Source organism: Pseudorasbora parva, chromosome 13, assembly GCF_024679245.1.
Source record: "Pseudorasbora parva isolate DD20220531a chromosome 13, ASM2467924v1, whole genome shotgun sequence".
In the NCBI taxonomy this organism is placed as follows: domain Eukaryota; kingdom Metazoa; phylum Chordata; class Actinopteri; order Cypriniformes; family Gobionidae; genus Pseudorasbora; species Pseudorasbora parva.
In genome coordinates, this window is record NC_090184.1 from 23154646 (window position 1) to 23172519 (window position 17874).

General features: G+C 43.5%; 1 protein-coding gene across 9 annotated transcripts in view; it reads left to right on the forward strand.

Moving 5' to 3' along the window:
* Positions 1–17874, forward strand: part of LOC137038698 (adhesion G protein-coupled receptor F5-like) — a 48326-nt gene that overhangs the window by 11880 nt on the left and 18572 nt on the right. For 3 of the 9 annotated variants that reach the window (XM_067413510.1, XM_067413518.1, XM_067413517.1), the window contains 21 exons: positions 575–667; positions 808–900; positions 1057–1134; positions 4366–4458; positions 4599–4691; positions 4851–4928; positions 6860–6952; positions 7093–7185; positions 7345–7422; positions 9352–9444; positions 9586–9678; positions 9838–9915; positions 11855–11947; positions 12089–12181; positions 12341–12418; positions 14362–14454; positions 14596–14688; positions 14848–14925; positions 16869–16961; positions 17102–17194; positions 17354–17431. In XM_067413510.1, coding sequence (XP_067269611.1) covers positions 575–667; positions 808–900; positions 1057–1134; positions 4366–4458; positions 4599–4691; positions 4851–4928; positions 6860–6952; positions 7093–7185; positions 7345–7422; positions 9352–9444; positions 9586–9678; positions 9838–9915; positions 11855–11947; positions 12089–12181; positions 12341–12418; positions 14362–14454; positions 14596–14688; positions 14848–14925; positions 16869–16961; positions 17102–17194; positions 17354–17431 — 1848 coding nt within the window. The remainder of the gene's footprint in view (positions 1–574; positions 668–807; positions 901–1056; positions 1135–4365; positions 4459–4598; positions 4692–4850; positions 4929–6859; positions 6953–7092; positions 7186–7344; positions 7423–9351; positions 9445–9585; positions 9679–9837; positions 9916–11854; positions 11948–12088; positions 12182–12340; positions 12419–14361; positions 14455–14595; positions 14689–14847; positions 14926–16868; positions 16962–17101; positions 17195–17353; positions 17432–17874) is intronic. The other 6 variants (XM_067413513.1, XM_067413514.1, XM_067413515.1 and 3 more) reach the window with 6 other exon arrangements.

Below are 17874 nucleotides of genomic sequence, written 5' to 3' on the forward strand. Positions count from 1 at the left end.
AAGTGTGCACTGCAGATATAAATAATTGACAGATACGAACATTATAAAGAGGGTTCTTTGATCGCTCTCTGTAGTTTAATCATTTAAATAACAGATTTGCCATGGGACATTTAAGCATAGAGATTGTTCCAGATTCTCTGAATCTCTGAATCTCAAACTCCTTTCTGATATTGCTCCACTATTTTTCACTGCATCATTGGGGGAATTGGTGATCCTCTGCACACCATGACTTCTTAGGGACAATGCCACTCTGAGAGGCTCTTTTTATACCCAATCATGTTGCCAATTGACCTAATAAGTTGCAAATTGGTCCTTCAGCTGTTCCTTGGAATGTGTAGCTCTCACGAAATACAAAATGAGCCAATATTTGGCATGACATTTCAAAATGTCTCTTTCAACATTTGATATACTATCTATATTCTATTTTGAATATTGTGAATTCCGTTTTTATTCACAATTTGTACATTGTCCCAACTTTTTTGGAACAGGGATTGTACTTCCCATGTCTGTTTGAATTAAAAATTATTGAACTTAAAACATACAAGATATTCATTACCTCTTTTTAATTTTGTAGATGTTACAAGCCATTTTACCATTTTCCCAAACACAGCCGGCAGTTCAACAATAACAAGTGCGTCAGCATCTACTCCAACAGCTGGAACAACAAGTTAGTGTTCATAAAATGTTTTTTTACATGCCCTCATCACCAGCAACTAAAGCCTTCAGAGATGTGTTTAGTACTTACTATGTTTAATGATTGTTCAATAGTTGCCAGAAGATATTTATTACCACTTTTTGGTTTTGTAGATGTTACAAGCCTTTCAACCCTGATCCCAAACACAGCCAACAGTAAGGCAATAACAAGTACTCCAGCATCTACTCAAACAGTAGAAAGAACAAGTAAGTGAACATATCATTCTTTACATGTTATGTCACAAACAACTAAAATCTCACAGAAGTGTTTCACTTACCATGTTTATTTTTTTCCAGTAGTTGCTAGAAAATATGAATTACTTCCCATGTCTGCTTACATTTTGTTTTGTTTTTATTTTGTAGATTTTACAAGCCCAGGCACAAATGGCAGTACAACAGTAACAAGTTCTCCAGCATCTACTCCAAAAGAGCAAACACCAAGTAAGTGATCATATCATTTTTAAAATACAAATGTACCAAAGTCAGACTGGACATGAGCTTGACTGAGTCTCAAGATGCTGTAATACAAGTGGCTGCTCCCAGACTGGCAACTGGGAGAAAGTGGACCACAACTGAGGCCATACAGCAAGCTAAATCTGCACTCAGACATGGAGACTGTAATGAGGTTCTTTGATGGAAGGAAGGAAGAAGACAGGGGTCGGCTTTGACTGGGACTCGCTCTCTTTATTCAGTCTTTTCAAAACAAATAACAAACACACGTGTGTGTGTGTGTGATAACTCAGTTTCTCCACGATATGGATCGCTCCTTCTCAATCAGAGAAAAAGGGAGAGAAAAGTTAGGAGCTTGTAGGAGCGGCCCACCACACAGAGCCGCCTTTAACTGAGTGAAAGCCTGCTGGCACTGCTCCGTCCACCGAACTGTATCTGTTTCTTCCTTTTTAGTTAGATCAGTCAGCAGGCTGGCGAGGTCTGAATAATTAGATACAAACCTCCTATAATATCCCACCAGCCCCAGGAACTGTCTAACCTCCTTTTCGGTCTTGGCTCTTGGGCAGGCCGCAACCGCTGCGGTCTTATTCATTTGGGGACGCACCTGCCCATGACCCAAGTGGAAGCCCAGATATCTTACTTCCACCCGCCCAATTGCACACTTCTTCGGGTTGGTCGTGAGCCCCGCCTTTCTCAGCGACCTGAGGACTGCTCGCAAATGCTGCATATGACGCTGCCAGTCATCACTATAAATGATGATATCATCCAGATAGGCACCGGCATATGCAGCATGCGGCCGAAGAATTCGGTCCATCAGGCGCTGAAAAGTCGCTGGTACCCCGAACAGCCCGAAAGGAAGCGTAACGAATTGGTGTAATCCAAACGGCGTGGTAAAAGCGTTTTTTTCTTTGGTTACTGGAGACAAGGGGATCTGCCAGTAACCCTTTGTCAAGTCCAGTGTCGAATAAAAACGAGCAGTACCCAGCCGATCAAGCAATTAATTAATCCGTGGCATGGGATATGCATCAAAAATCGACACCGCGTTGACTTTTCTGTAATCCACGCAGAACCGGACCGAGCCGTCAGGTTTTGGAACCAAAACGATCGGGCTCGCCCAGTCACTTTTGGATTCTTCTATAACCCCCATCTCTAGCATTGCCTCTAATTATCTATATGGTTTGCTGCGTACAACCACGCCCGGCTCGGTCTCAACGTGGTGTTGGATGAGGTCTGTCCGACCCGGTAGGGGCGAGAACACGTCGGCGAAATCCGCCTGTAATTGTTTGAGGTCTATGAGCTGGGAGGGTGAGAGGTGACCTCCCCCGGGACCAGAGTGTGAGATTGTGTCTTTTGTACTGCCTCTGGTCCGAGATCATTCTCTCCACTCATTACTGTCGCTAGGATCACAGCCTCTGCCTCAACCCATTTTTTTAATATATTAAGGTGGTATATCTGACATGCCCCGTCCCTGTCGGACCGAATTACCTCATAGTTCAGATCCCCTACTCGTCGTGTGACCTCAAACGGTCCTTGCCACTTGGCGAGTATTTTGGAACTAGAGGTGGGGAGTATTAGAAGTACTTTCTCTCCCGGTGAAAGTTGCCGTAATCTAGCCCCTTTGTTGTACAGCTGTCTTTGTTTGTCTTGAGCCTGTAACAAATTCTCCATTGAAAGCTGCCCCAGGGTGTGGAGTTTTGTTTTCAGGTCTAACACAAACTGAATTTCGTTTTTACTAGCAGATGGTCTGTCCTTCCAAGCTTCCCTAATGTAATCCAAAACCCCTCGGGGCTGGCGACCATAGAGAAGCTTGAAGGGGGAAACCCCGTGGAGGCTTGGGGGACCTCGCGGACAGCAAACAAGAGAGGTTCTAGCCATTTGTCCCAATTTTTGGCATCTTCTTGAACAAACTTACGAATCATTGTTTTCAATGTGCGATTAAATCTTTCTACCAGCCCGTCTGTTTGTGGGTGATAGACGCTGGTCCGAATAGATTTAATGCCCAATAATTCGTAGAGTTCGCGGATTGTCCGTGACATGAACGCCGTGCCTTGATCGGTGAGAATCTCTTTCGGGATTCCCACCCAGGAGATTAGGGAGAACAGTGCACTCGCAACACTTTTCGCCGAAATGTTAGACATCGGCAGGAATACAGTAAGAGCTTCTGTTGACAGCGTCATTCAAACGGCAGTTTGGACAAGTGTGCACTGCAGATATAAGTAATTGACAGATACGAACATTATAAAGAGGGTTCTTGGATCGCTCTCTGTAGTTTATTCATTTAAATAACAGATTTGTTTCATGCTACTGAAAGAAACAACGTGAAGTTGATCGTTTTAGTGACTGGCTTGATTCACTGATGCATCAAGACAGCCAGCGACAGTATTAAATGATTCAGAAAGAAAGTCTGTGTGAACTTGAATAATTAGATACACATCAGAAATCCCTGATCCCAGATCAGACATTAATGAACACTGTGACTCACTGTTTGTGGCGGTGCTGTCGAATCTATATGGTAAAGCCTGTGCTGACATTGTGACTGATAAACTGAATCCATTCTCTACTTATTCTCTGGGCGGGCAAAGCAGAGGAAGGGGAGGTAACCTTTCCTATTATGACATCATAACAGGAGAATTCAAGATCAGCTCATCTGAGCTCTTAGAACTCGCTCAAGAACACCGATCAAAATTTCTGGCCACTTGGGGACAAGGGGAACTCATATTAATGTTGAAAAACCTTATAAAATCAAAATGTCCTGCCATGGGACATTTAAGCATAGAGATTGTTCCAGATTCTCTGAATCTCAAACTCCTTTCTGATATTGCTCCACTATTTTTCACTGCATCATTGGGGGAATTGGTGATCCTCTGCACACCATGACTTCTTAGGGACAATGCCACTCTGAGAGAATCTTTTTATACCCAATCATGTTGCCAATTGACCTAATAAGTTGCAAATTGGTCCTTCAGCTGTTCCTTGGAATGTGTAGCTCTCACGAAATCCAAAATGAGCCAATATTTGGCATGACATTTCAAAATGTCTCTTTCAACATTTGATATATTATCTATATTCTATTTTGAATATTGTGAATTCCGTTTTTATTCACAATTTGTACATTGTCCCAACTTTTTTGGAAAAGGGATTGTACTTCCCATGTCTGTTTGAATTAAAAATTATTGAACTTAATACATACAAGATATTCATTACCTCTTTTTAATTTTGTAGATGTTACAAGCCATTTTACCATTTTCCCAAACACAGCCGGCAGTTCAACAATAACAAGTGTGTCAGCATCTACTCCAACAGATGGAACAACAAGTTAGTGTTCATAAAATGTTCTTTACATGCCATCATCACCAGCAACTAAAGCCTTCAGAGATGTGTTTAGTACTTACTATGTTTAATGATTGTTCAATAGTTACCAGAAGATATTTTATTTCCACTTTTTGGTTTTGTAGATGTTACAAGCCTTTCAACCCTGATCCCAAACACAGCCAACAGTAAGGCAATAACAAGTACTCCAGCATCTACTCAAACAGTAGAAAGAACAAGTAAGTGATCATATCATTCTTTACATGTTATGTCACCACGAACAACTAAAATCTCACAGAAGTGTTTCACTTACCATGTTTACTTTTTTCCAGTAGTTGCTAGAAAATATGAATTACTTCCCATGTCTGCTTACATTTTGTTTTGTTTTTATTTTGTAGATTTTACAAGCCCAGGCACAAATGGCAGTACAACAGTAACAAGTTCTCCAGCATCTACTCCAAAAGAGCAAACACCAAGTAAGTGATCATATCATTTTTAAAATACAAATGTACCAAAGTCAGACTGGACATGAGCTTGACTGAGTCTCAAGATGCTGTAATACAAGTGGCTGCTCCCAGACTGGCAACTGGGAGAAAGTGGACCACAACTGAGGCCATACAGCAAGCTAAATCTGCACTCAGACATGGAGACTGTAATGAGGTTCTTTGATGGAAGGAAGGAAGAAGACAGGGGTCGGCTTTGACTGGGACTCGCTCTCTTTATTCAGTCTTTTCAAAACAAATAACAAACACACGTGTGTGTGTGTGATAACTCAGTTTCTCCACGATATGGATCGCTCCTTCTCAATCAGAGAAAAACGGAGAGAAAAGTTAGAAGCTTGTAGGAGCGGCCCACCACACAGAGCCGCCTTTAACTGAGTGAAAGCCTGCTGGCACTGCTCCGTCCACCGAACTGTATCTGTTTCTTCCTTTTTAGTTAGATCAGTCAGCAGGCTGGCGAGGTCTGAATAATTAGGTACAAACCTCCTATAATATCCCGCCAGCCCCAGGAACTGTCTGACCTCCTTTTTGGTCTTGGCTCTTGGGCAGGCCGCAACCGCTACGGTCTTATTCATTTGGGGACGCACCTGCCCATGACCCAAGTGGAAGCCCAGATATCTTACTTCCACCCGCCCAATTGCACACTTCTTCGGGTTGGCCGTGAGCCCCGCCCTTCTCAGCGACCTGAGGACTGCTCGCAAATGCTGCATATGACGCTGCCAGTCACCACTATAAATGATGATATCATCCAGATAGGCACCGGCATATGCTGCATGCGGTCGAAGAATTCGGTCCATCAGGCGCTGAAAAGTCGCGTGTGCCCCGAACAGCCCGAAAGGAAGCGTAACGAATTGGTGTAATCCAAACGGCGTGGTAAAAGCGTTTTTTTCTTTGGTTACTGGAGACAAGGGGATCTGCCAGTAACCCTTTGTCAAGTCCAGTGTCGAATAAAAACGAGCAGTACCCAGCCGATCAAGCAATTCATCAATCCGTGGCATGGGATATGCATCAAAAATCGACACTGCGTTGACTTTTCTGTAATCCACGCAGAACCGGACCGAGCCGTCAGGTTTTGGAACCAAAACGATCGGGCTCGCCCAGTCACTTTTGGATTCTTCTATAACCCCCATCTCTAGCATTGCCTCTAATTATCTATATGGTCTGCTGCGTACAACCACGCCCGGCTCGGTCTCAACGTGGTGTTGGATGAGGTCTGTCCGACCCGGTAGGGGCGAGAACACGTCGGCGAAATCCGCCTGTAATTGTTTGAGGTCTATGAGCTGGGAGGGTGAGAGGTGACCTCCCCCGGGACCAGAGTGTGAGATTGTGTCTTTTGTACCGCCTCCGGTCCGAGATCATCCTCTCCACTCACTACCGTCGCCAGCATCACAGCCTCTGCCTCAACCCATTTTTTTTATTAAATTAAGGTGGTATATCTGACGTGCCCCGTCCCTGTCGGACCGAATTACCTCATAGTTCAGATCTCCTACTCGTCGTGTGATATTGCTCCACTATTTTTCACTGCATCATTGGGGGAATTGGTGATCCTCTGCACACCATGACTTCTTAGGGCCAATGCCACTCTGAGAGGCTCTTTTTATACCCAATCATGTTGCCAATTGACCTAATAAGTTGCAAATTGGTCCTTCAGCTGTTCCTTGGAATGTGTAGCTCTCACGAAATCCAAAATGAGCCAATATTTGGCATGACATTTCAAAATGTCTCTTTCAACATTTGATATATTATCTATATTCTATTTTGAATATTGTGAATTCCGTTTTTATTCACAATTTGTACATTGTCCCAACTTTTTTGGAACAGGGATTGTACTTCCCATGTCTGTTTGAATTAAAAATTATTGAACTTAATACATACAAGATATTCATTACCTCTTTTTAATTTTGTAGATGTTACAAGCCATTTTACCATTTTCCCAAACACAGCCGACAGTTCAACAATAACAAGTGCGTCAGCATCTACTCCAACAGCTGGAACAACAAGTTAGTGTTCATAAAATGTTCTTTACATGCCATCATCCCCAGCAACTAAAGCCTTCAGAGATGTGTTTAGTACTTTCTATGTTTAATGATTGTTCAATAGTTACCAGAAGATATTTTATTACCACTTTTTGGTTTTGTAGATGTTACAAGCCTTTCAACCCTGATCCCAAACACAGCCAACAGTAAGGCAATAACAAGTACTCCAGCATCTACTCAAACAGTAGAAAGAACAAGTAAGTGATCATATCATTCTTTACATGTTATGTCACCACAAACAACTAAAATCTCACAGAAGTGTTTCACTTACCATGTTTACTTTTTTCCAGTAGTTGCTAGAAAATATGAATTACTTCCCATGTCTGCTTACATTTTGTTTTGTTTTTATTTTGTAGATTTTACAAGCCCAGGTACAAATGGCAGTACAACAGTAACAAGTTCTCCAGCATCTACTCCAAAAGAGCAAACACCAAGTAAGTGATCATATCATTTTTAAAATACAAATGTACCAAAGTCAGACTGGACATGAGCTTGACTGAGTCTCAAGATGCTGTAATACAAGTGGCTGCTCCCAGACTGGCAACTGGGAGAAAGTGGACCACAACTGAGGCCATACAGCAAGCTAAATCTGCACTCAGACATGGAGACTGTAATGAGGTTCTTTGATGGAAGGAAGGAAGAAGACAGGGGTCGGCTTTGACTGGGACTCGCTCTCTTTATTCAGTCTTTTCAAAACAAATAACAAACACACGTGTGTGTGTGTGATAACTCAGTTTCTCCACGATATGGATCGCTCCTTCTCAATCAGAGAAAAACGGAGAGAAAAGTTAGGAGCTTGTAGGAGCGGCCCACCACACAGAGCCGCCTTTAACTGAGTGAAAGCCTGCTGGCACTGCTCCGTCCACCGAACTGTATCTGTTTCTTCCTTTTTAGTTAGATCAGTCAGCAGGCTGGCGAGGTCTGAATAATTAGGTACAAACCACCTATAATATCCTGCCAGCCCCAGGAACTGTCTAACCTCCTTTTTGGTCTTGGCTCTTGGGCAGGCCGCAACCGCTGCGGTCTTATTCATTTGGGGACGCACCTGCCCATGACCCAAGTGGAAGCCCAGATATCTTACTTCCACCCGCCCAATTGCACACTTCTTCGGGTTGGCCGTGAGCCCCGCCCTTCTCAGCGACCTGAGGACTGCTCGCAAATGCTGCATATGACGCTGCCAGTCACCACTATAAATGATGATATCATCCAGAGAGGCAGCGGCATATGCAGCATGCTGCCGAAGAATTCGGTCCATCAGGCGCTGAAAAGTCGCGGGTGCCCCGAACAGCCCAAAAGGAAGCATAACGAATTGGTGTAATCCAAACGGCGTGGTAAAAGCGTTTTTTCTTTGGCTACTGGAGACAAGGGGATCTGCCAGTAACCCTTTGTCAAGTCCAATGTCGAATAAAAACGAGCAGTACCCAGCCGATCAAGCAATTAATTAATCCGTGGCATGGGATATGCATCAAATTTCGACACTGCGTTGACTTTTCTGTAATCCACGCAGAACCGGACCGAGCCGTCAGGTTTTGGAACCAAAACGATCGGGCTCGCCCAGTCACTTTTGGATTCTTCTATAACCCCCATCTCTAGCATTGCCTCTAATTATCTATATGGTCTGCTGCGTACAACCACGCCCGGCTCGGTCTCAACGTGGTGTTGGATGAGGTCTGTCCGACCCGGTAGGGGTGAGAACACGTCGGCGAAATCCGCCTGTAATTGTTTGAGGTCTATGAGCTGGGAGGGTGAGAGGTGACCTCCCCCGGGACCAGAGTGTGAGATTGTGTCTTTTGTACTGCCTCTGGTCCGAGATCATCCTCTCCACTCACTACCGTCGCCAGCATCACAGCCTCTGCCTCAACCCATTTTTTTATTAAATTAAGGTGGTATATCTGACGTGCCCCGTCCCTGTCGGACCGAATTACCTCATAGTTCAGATCCCCTACTCGTCGTGTGATATTGCTCCACTATTTTTCACTGCATCATTGGGGGAATTGATGATCCTCTGCACACCATGACTTCTTAGGGACAATGCCACTCTGAGAGGCTCTTTTTATACCCAATCATGTTGCCAATTGACCTAATAAGTTGCAAATTGGTCCTTCAGCTGTTCCTTGGAATGTGTAGCTCTCACGAAATCCAAAATGAGCCAATATTTGGCATGACATTTCAAAATGTCTCTTTCAACATTTGATATATTATCTATATTCTATTTTGAATATTGTGAATTCCGTTTTTATTCACAATTTGTACATTGTCCCAACTTTTTTGGAACAGGGATTGTACTTCCCATGTCTGTTTGAATTAAAAATTATTGAACTTAAAACATACAAGATATTCATTACCTCTTTTTAATTTTGTAGATGTTACAAGCCATTTTACCATTTTCCCAAACACAGCCGGCAGTTCAACAATAACAAGTGCGTCAGCATCAACTTCAACAGCTGGAACAACAAGTTAGTATTCATAAAATGTTTTTTTACATGCCATCATCACCAGCAACTAAAGCCTTCAGAGATGTGTTTAGTACTTACTATGTTTAATGATTGTTCAATAGTTGCCAGAAGATATTTTATTACCACTTTTTGGTTTTGTAGATGTTACAAGCCTTTCAACCCTGATCCCAAACACAGCCAACAGTAAGGCAATAACAAGTACTCCAGCATCTACTCAAACAGTAGAAAGAACAAGTAAGTGAACATATCATTCTTTACATGTTATGTCACCACAAACAACTAAAATCTCACAGAAGTGTTTCACTTACCATGTTTACTTTTTTCCAGTAGTTGCTAGAAAATATGAATTACTTCCCATGTCTGCTTACATATTGTTTTGTTTTTATTTTGTAGATGTTACAAGCCAAGGCACAAATGGCAGTACAACAGTAACAAGTTCTCCAGCATCTACTCCAAAAGAGCAAACACCAAGTAAGTGATCATATCATTTTTAAAATACAAATGTACCAAAGTCAGACTGGACATGAGCTTGACCAAGTCTCAAGATGCTGTAATACAAGTGGCTGCTCCCAGACTGGCAACTGGGAGAAAGTGGACCACAACTGAGGCCATACAGCAAGCTAAATCTGCACTCAGACATGGAGACTGTAATGAGGTTCTTTGATGGAAGGAAGGAAGAAGACAGGGGTCGGCTTTGACTGGGACTCGCTCTCTTTATTCAGTCTTTTCAAAACAAATAACAAACACACGTGTGTGTGTGTGTGTGTGTGTGATAACTCAGTTTCTCCACGATATGGATCGCTCCTTCTCAATCAGAGAAAAAGGGAGAGAAAAGTTAGGAGCTTGTAGGAGCGGCCCACCACACAGAGCCGCCTTTAACTGAGTGAAAGCCTGCTGGCACTGCTCCGTCCACCGAACTGTATCTGTTTCTTCCTTTTTAGTTAGATCAGTCAGCAGGCTGGCGAGGTCTGAATAATTAGGTACAAACCACCTATAATATCCTGCCAGCCCCAGGAACTGTCTAACCTCCTTTTTGGTCTTGGCTCTTGGGCAGGCCGCAACCGCTGCGGTCTTATTCATTTGGGGACGCACCTGCCCATGACCCAAGTGGAAGCCCAGATATCTTACTTCCACCCGCCCAATTGCACACTTCTTCGGGTTGGCCGTGAGCCCCGCCCTTCTCAGCGACCTGAGGACTGCTCGCAAATGCTGCATATGACGCTGCCAGTCACCACTATAAATGATGATATCATCCAGAGAGGCAGCGGCATATGCAGCATGCTGCCGAAGAATTCGGTCCATCAGGCGCTGAAAAGTCGCGGGTGCCCCGAACAGCCCAAAAGGAAGCATAACGAATTGGTGTAATCCAAACGGCGTGGTAAAAGCGTTTTTTCTTTGGCTACTGGAGACAAGGGGATCTGCCAGTAACCCTTTGTCAAGTCCAATGTCGAATAAAAACGAGCAGTACCCAGCCGATCAAGCAATTAATTAATCCGTGGCATGGGATATGCATCAAATTTCGACACTGCGTTGACTTTTCTGTAATCCACGCAGAACCGGACCGAGCCGTCAGGTTTTGGAACCAAAACGATCGGGCTCGCCCAGTCACTTTTGGATTCTTCTATAACCCCCATCTCTAGCATTGCCTCTAATTATCTATATGGTCTGCTGCGTACAACCACGCCCGGCTCGGTCTCAACGTGGTGTTGGATGAGGTCTGTCCGACCCGGTAGGGGTGAGAACACGTCGGCGAAATCCGCCTGTAATTGTTTGAGGTCTATGAGCTGGGAGGGTGAGAGGTGACCTCCCCCGGGACCAGAGTGTGAGATTGTGTCTTTTGTACTGCCTCTGGTCCGAGATCATCCTCTCCACTCACTACCGTCGCCAGCATCACAGCCTCTGCCTCAACCCATTTTTTTATTAAATTAAGGTGGTATATCTGACGTGCCCCGTCCCTGTCGGACCGAATTACCTCATAGTTCAGATCCCCTACTCGTCGTGTGATATTGCTCCACTATTTTTCACTGCATCATTGGGGGAATTGATGATCCTCTGCACACCATGACTTCTTAGGGACAATGCCACTCTGAGAGGCTCTTTTTATACCCAATCATGTTGCCAATTGACCTAATAAGTTGCAAATTGGTCCTTCAGCTGTTCCTTGGAATGTGTAGCTCTCACGAAATCCAAAATGAGCCAATATTTGGCATGACATTTCAAAATGTCTCTTTCAACATTTGATATATTATCTATATTCTATTTTGAATATTGTGAATTCCGTTTTTATTCACAATTTGTACATTGTCCCAACTTTTTTGGAACAGGGATTGTACTTCCCATGTCTGTTTGAATTAAAAATTATTGAACTTAAAACATACAAGATATTCATTACCTCTTTTTAATTTTGTAGATGTTACAAGCCATTTTACCATTTTCCCAAACACAGCCGACAGTTCAACAATAACAAGTGCGTCAGCATCTACTTCAACAGCTGGAACAACAAGTTAGTATTCATAAAATGTTTTTTTACATGCCATCATCACCAGCAACTAAAGCCTTCAGAGATGTGTTTAGTACTTACTATGTTTAATGATTGTTCAATAGTTGCCAGAAGATATTTTATTACCACTTTTTGGTTTTGTAGATGTTACAAGCCTTTCAACCCTGATCCCAAACACAGCCAACAGTAAGGCAATAACAAGTACTCCAGCATCTACTCAAACAGTAGAAAGAACAAGTAAGTGAACATATCATTCTTTACATGTTATGTCACCACAAACAACTAAAATCTCACAGAAGTGTTTCACTTACCATGTTTACTTTTTTCCAGTAGTTGCTAGAAAATATGAATTACTTCCCATGTCTGCTTACATATTGTTTTGTTTTTATTTTGTAGATGTTACAAGCCAAGGCACAAATGGCAGTACAACAGTAACAAGTTCTCCAGCATCTACTCCAAAAGAGCAAACACCAAGTAAGTGATCATATCATTTTTAAAATACAAATGTACCAAAGTCAGACTGGACATGAGCTTGACCAAGTCTCAAGATGCTGTAATACAAGTGGCTGCTCCCAGACTGGCAACTGGGAGAAAGTGGACCACAACTGAGGCCATACAGCAAGCTAAATCTGCACTCAGACATGGAGACTGTAATGAGGTTCTTTGATGGAAGGAAGGAAGAAGACAGGGGTCGGCTTTGACTGGGACTCGCTCTCTTTATTCAGTCTTTTCAAAACAAATAACAAACACACGTGTGTGTGTGTGTGTGTGTGTGTGTGATAACTCAGTTTCTCCACGATATGGATCGCTCCTTCTCAATCAGAGAAAAAGGGAGAGAAAAGTTAGGAGCTTGTAGGAGCGGCCCACCACACAGAGCCGCCTTTAACTGAGTGAAAGCCTGCTGGCACTGCTCCGTCCACCGAACTGTATCTGTTTCTTCCTTTTTAGTTAGATCAGTCAGCAGGCTGGCGAGGTCTGAATAATTAGGTACAAACCACCTATAATATCCTGCCAGCCCCAGGAACTGTCTAACCTCCTTTTTGGTCTTGGCTCTTGGGCAGGCCGCAACCGCTGCGGTCTTATTCATTTGGGGACGCACCTGCCCATGACCCAAGTGGAAGCCCAGATATCTTACTTCCACCCGCCCAATTGCACACTTCTTCGGGTTGGCCGTGAGCCCCGCCCTTCTCAGCGACCTGAGGACTGCTCGCAAATGCTGCATATGACGCTGCCAGTCACCACTATAAATGATGATATCATCCAGAGAGGCAGCGGCATATGCAGCATGCTGCCGAAGAATTCGGTCCATCAGGCGCTGAAAAGTCGCGGGTGCCCCGAACAGCCCAAAAGGAAGCATAACGAATTGGTGTAATCCAAACGGCGTGGTAAAAGCGTTTTTTCTTTGGCTACTGGAGACAAGGGGATCTGCCAGTAACCCTTTGTCAAGTCCAATGTCGAATAAAAACGAGCAGTACCCAGCCGATCAAGCAATTAATTAATCCGTGGCATGGGATATGCATCAAATTTCGACACTGCGTTGACTTTTCTGTAATCCACGCAGAACCGGACCGAGCCGTCAGGTTTTGGAACCAAAACGATCGGGCTCGCCCAGTCACTTTTGGATTCTTCTATAACCCCCATCTCTAGCATTGCCTCTAATTATCTATATGGTCTGCTGCGTACAACCACGCCCGGCTCGGTCTCAACGTGGTGTTGGATGAGGTCTGTCCGACCCGGTAGGGGTGAGAACACGTCGGCGAAATCCGCCTGTAATTGTTTGAGGTCTATGAGCTGGGAGGGTGAGAGGTGACCTCCCCCGGGACCAGAGTGTGAGATTGTGTCTTTTGTACTGCCTCTGGTCCGAGATCATCCTCTCCACTCACTACCGTCGCCAGCATCACAGCCTCTGCCTCAACCCATTTTTTTATTAAATTAAGGTGGTATATCTGACGTGCCCCGTCCCTGTCGGACCGAATTACCTCATAGTTCAGATCCCCTACTCGTCGTGTGATATTGCTCCACTATTTTTCACTGCATCATTGGGGGAATTGATGATCCTCTGCACACCATGACTTCTTAGGGACAATGCCACTCTGAGAGGCTCTTTTTATACCCAATCATGTTGCCAATTGACCTAATAAGTTGCAAATTGGTCCTTCAGCTGTTCCTTGGAATGTGTAGCTCTCACGAAATCCAAAATGAGCCAATATTTGGCATGACATTTCAAAATGTCTCTTTCAACATTTGATATATTATCTATATTCTATTTTGAATATTGTGAATTCCGTTTTTATTCACAATTTGTACATTGTCCCAACTTTTTTGGAACAGGGATTGTACTTCCCATGTCTGTTTGAATTAAAAATTATTGAACTTAAAACATACAAGATATTCATTACCTCTTTTTAATTTTGTAGATGTTACAAGCCATTTTACCATTTTCCCAAACACAGCCGACAGTTCAACAATAACAAGTGCGTCAGCATCTACTTCAACAGCTGGAACAACAAGTTAGTATTCATAAAATGTTTTTTTACATGCCATCATCACCAGCAACTAAAGCCTTCAGAGATGTGTTTAGTACTTACTATGTTTAATGATTGTTCAATAGTTGCCAGAAGATATTTTATTACCACTTTTTGGTTTTGTAGATGTTACAAGCCTTTCAACCCTGATCCCAAACACAGCCAACAGTAAGGCAATAACAAGTACTCCAGCATCTACTCAAACAGTAGAAAGAACAAGTAAGTGAACATATCATTCTTTACATGTTATGTCACCACAAACAACTAAAATCTCACAGAAGTGTTTCACTTACCATGTTTACTTTTTTCCAGTAGTTGCTAGAAAATATGAATTACTTCCCATGTCTGCTTACATATTGTTTTGTTTTTATTTTGTAGATGTTACAAGCCAAGGCACAAATGGCAGTACAACAGTAACAAGTTCTCCAGCATCTACTCCAAAAGAGCAAACACCAAGTAAGTGATCATATCATTTTTAAAATACAAATGTACCAAAGTCAGACTGGACATGAGCTTGACCAAGTCTCAAGATGCTGTAATACAAGTGGCTGCTCCCAGACTGGCAACTGGGAGAAAGTGGACCACAACTGAGGCCATACAGCAAGCTAAATCTGCACTCAGACATGGAGACTGTAATGAGGTTCTTTGATGGAAGGAAGGAAGAAGACAGGGGTCGGCTTTGACTGGGACTCGCTCTCTTTATTCAGTCTTTTCAAAACAAATAACAAACACACGTGTGTGTGTGTGTGTGTGTGTGTGTGATAACTCAGTTTCTCCACGATATGGATCGCTCCTTCTCAATCAGAGAAAAAGGGAGAGAAAAGTTAGGAGCTTGTAGGAGCGGCCCACCACACAGAGCCGCCTTTAACTGAGTGAAAGCCTGCTGGCACTGCTCCGTCCACCGAACTGTATCTGTTTCTTCCTTTTTAGTTAGATCAGTCAGCAGGCTGGCGAGGTCTGAATAATTAGGTACAAACCACCTATAATATCCTGCCAGCCCCAGGAACTGTCTAACCTCCTTTTTGGTCTTGGCTCTTGGGCAGGCCGCAACCGCTGCGGTCTTATTCATTTGGGGACGCACCTGCCCATGACCCAAGTGGAAGCCCAGATATCTTACTTCCACCCGCCCAATTGCACACTTCTTCGGGTTGGCCGTGAGCCCCGCCCTTCTCAGCGACCTGAGGACTGCTCGCAAATGCTGCATATGACGCTGCCAGTCACCACTATAAATGATGATATCATCCAGAGAGGCAGCGGCATATGCAGCATGCTGCCGAAGAATTCGGTCCATCAGGCGCTGAAAAGTCGCGGGTGCCCCGAACAGCCCAAAAGGAAGCATAACGAATTGGTGTAATCCAAACGGCGTGGTAAAAGCATTTTTTCTTTGGCTACTGGAGACAAGGGGATCTGCCAGTAACCCTTTGTCAAGTCCAATGTCGAATAAAAACGAGCAGTACCCAGCCGATCAAGCAATTAATTAATCCGTGGCATGGGATATGCATCAAATTTCGACACTGCGTTGACTTTTCTGTAATCCACGCAGAACCGGACCGAGCCGTCAGGTTTTGGAACCAAAACGATCGGGCTCGCCCAGTCACTTTTGGATTCTTCTATAACCCCCATCTCTAGCATTGCCTCTAATTATCTATATGGTCTGCTGCGTACAACCACGCCCGGCTCGGTCTCAACGTGGTGTTGGATGAGGTCTGTCCGACCCGGTAGGGGTGAGAACACGTCGGCGAAATCCGCCTGTAATTGTTTGAGGTCTATGAGCTGGGAGGGTGAGAGGTGACCTCCCCCGGGACCAGAGTGTGAGATTGTGTCTTTTGTACCGCCTCTGGTCCGAGATCATCCTCTCCACTCACTACCGTCGCCAGCATCACAGCCTCTGCCTCAACCCATTTTTTTATTAAATTAAGGTGGTATATCTGACGTGCCCCGTCCCTGTCGGACCGAATTACCTCATAGTTCAGATCCCCTACTCGTCGCGTGATATTGCTCCACTATTTTTCACTGCATCCTTGGGGGAATTGGTGATCCTCTGCACACCATGACTTCTTAGGGACAATGCCACTCTGAGAGGCTCTTTTTATACCCAATCATGTTGCCAATTGACCTAATAAGTTGCAAATTGGTCCTTCAGCTGTTCCTTGGAATGTGTAGCTCTCACGAAATCCAAAATGAGCCAATATTTGGCATGACATTTCAAAATGTCTCTTTCAACATTTGATATACTATCTATATTCTATTTTGAATATTGTGAATTCCGTTTTTATTCACAATTTGTACATTGTCCCAACTTTTTTGGAACAGGGATTGTACTTCCCATGTCTGTTTGAATTAAAAATGATTGAACTTAAAACATACAAGATATTCATTACCTCTTTTTAATTTTGTAGATGTTACAAGCCATTTTACCATTTTCCCAAACACAGCCGACAGTTCAACAATAACAAGTGCGTCAGCATCTACTCCAACAGCTGGAACAACAAGTTAGTGTTCATAAAATAATTTTTTACATGCCATCATCACCAGCAACTAAAGCCTTCAGAGATGTGTTTAGTACTTACTATGTTTAATGATTGTTCAATAGTTGCCAGAAGATATTTATTACCACTTTTTGGTTTTGTAGATGTTACAAGCCTTTCAACCCTGATCCCAAACACAGCCAACAGTAAGGCAATAACAAGTACTCCAGCATCTACTCAAACAGTAGAAAGAACAAGTAAGTGAACATATCATTCTTTACATGTTATGTCACCACAAACAACTAAAATCTCACAGAAGTGTTTCACTTACCATGTTTACTTTTTTCCAGTAGTTGCTAGAAAATATGAATTACTTCCAATGTCTGCTTACATTTTGTTTTGTTTTTATTTTGTAGATTTTACAAGCCCAGGCACAAATGGCAGTACAACAGTAACAAGTTCTCCAGCATCTACTCCAAAAGAGCAAACACCAAGTAAGTGATCATATCATTTTTAAAATACAAATGTACCAAAGTCAGACTGGACATGAGCTTGACTGAGTCTCAAGATGCTGTAATACAAGTGGCTGCTCCCAGACTGGCAACTGGGAGAAAGTGGACCACAACTGAGGCCATAAAGCAAGCTAAATCTGCACTCAGACATGGAGACTGTAATGAGGTTCTTTGATGGAAGGAAGGAAGAAGACAGGGGTCGGCTTTGACTGGGACTCGCTCTCTTTATTCAGTCTTTTCAAAACAAATAACAAACACACGTGTGTGTGTGATAACTCAGTTTCTCCACGATATGGATCGCTCCTTCTCAATCAGAGAAAAAGGGAGAGAAAAGTTAGTAGCTTGTAGGAGCGGCCCACCACACAGAGCCGCCTATAACTGAGTGAAAGCCTGCTGGCACTGCTCCGTCCACCGAACTGTATCTG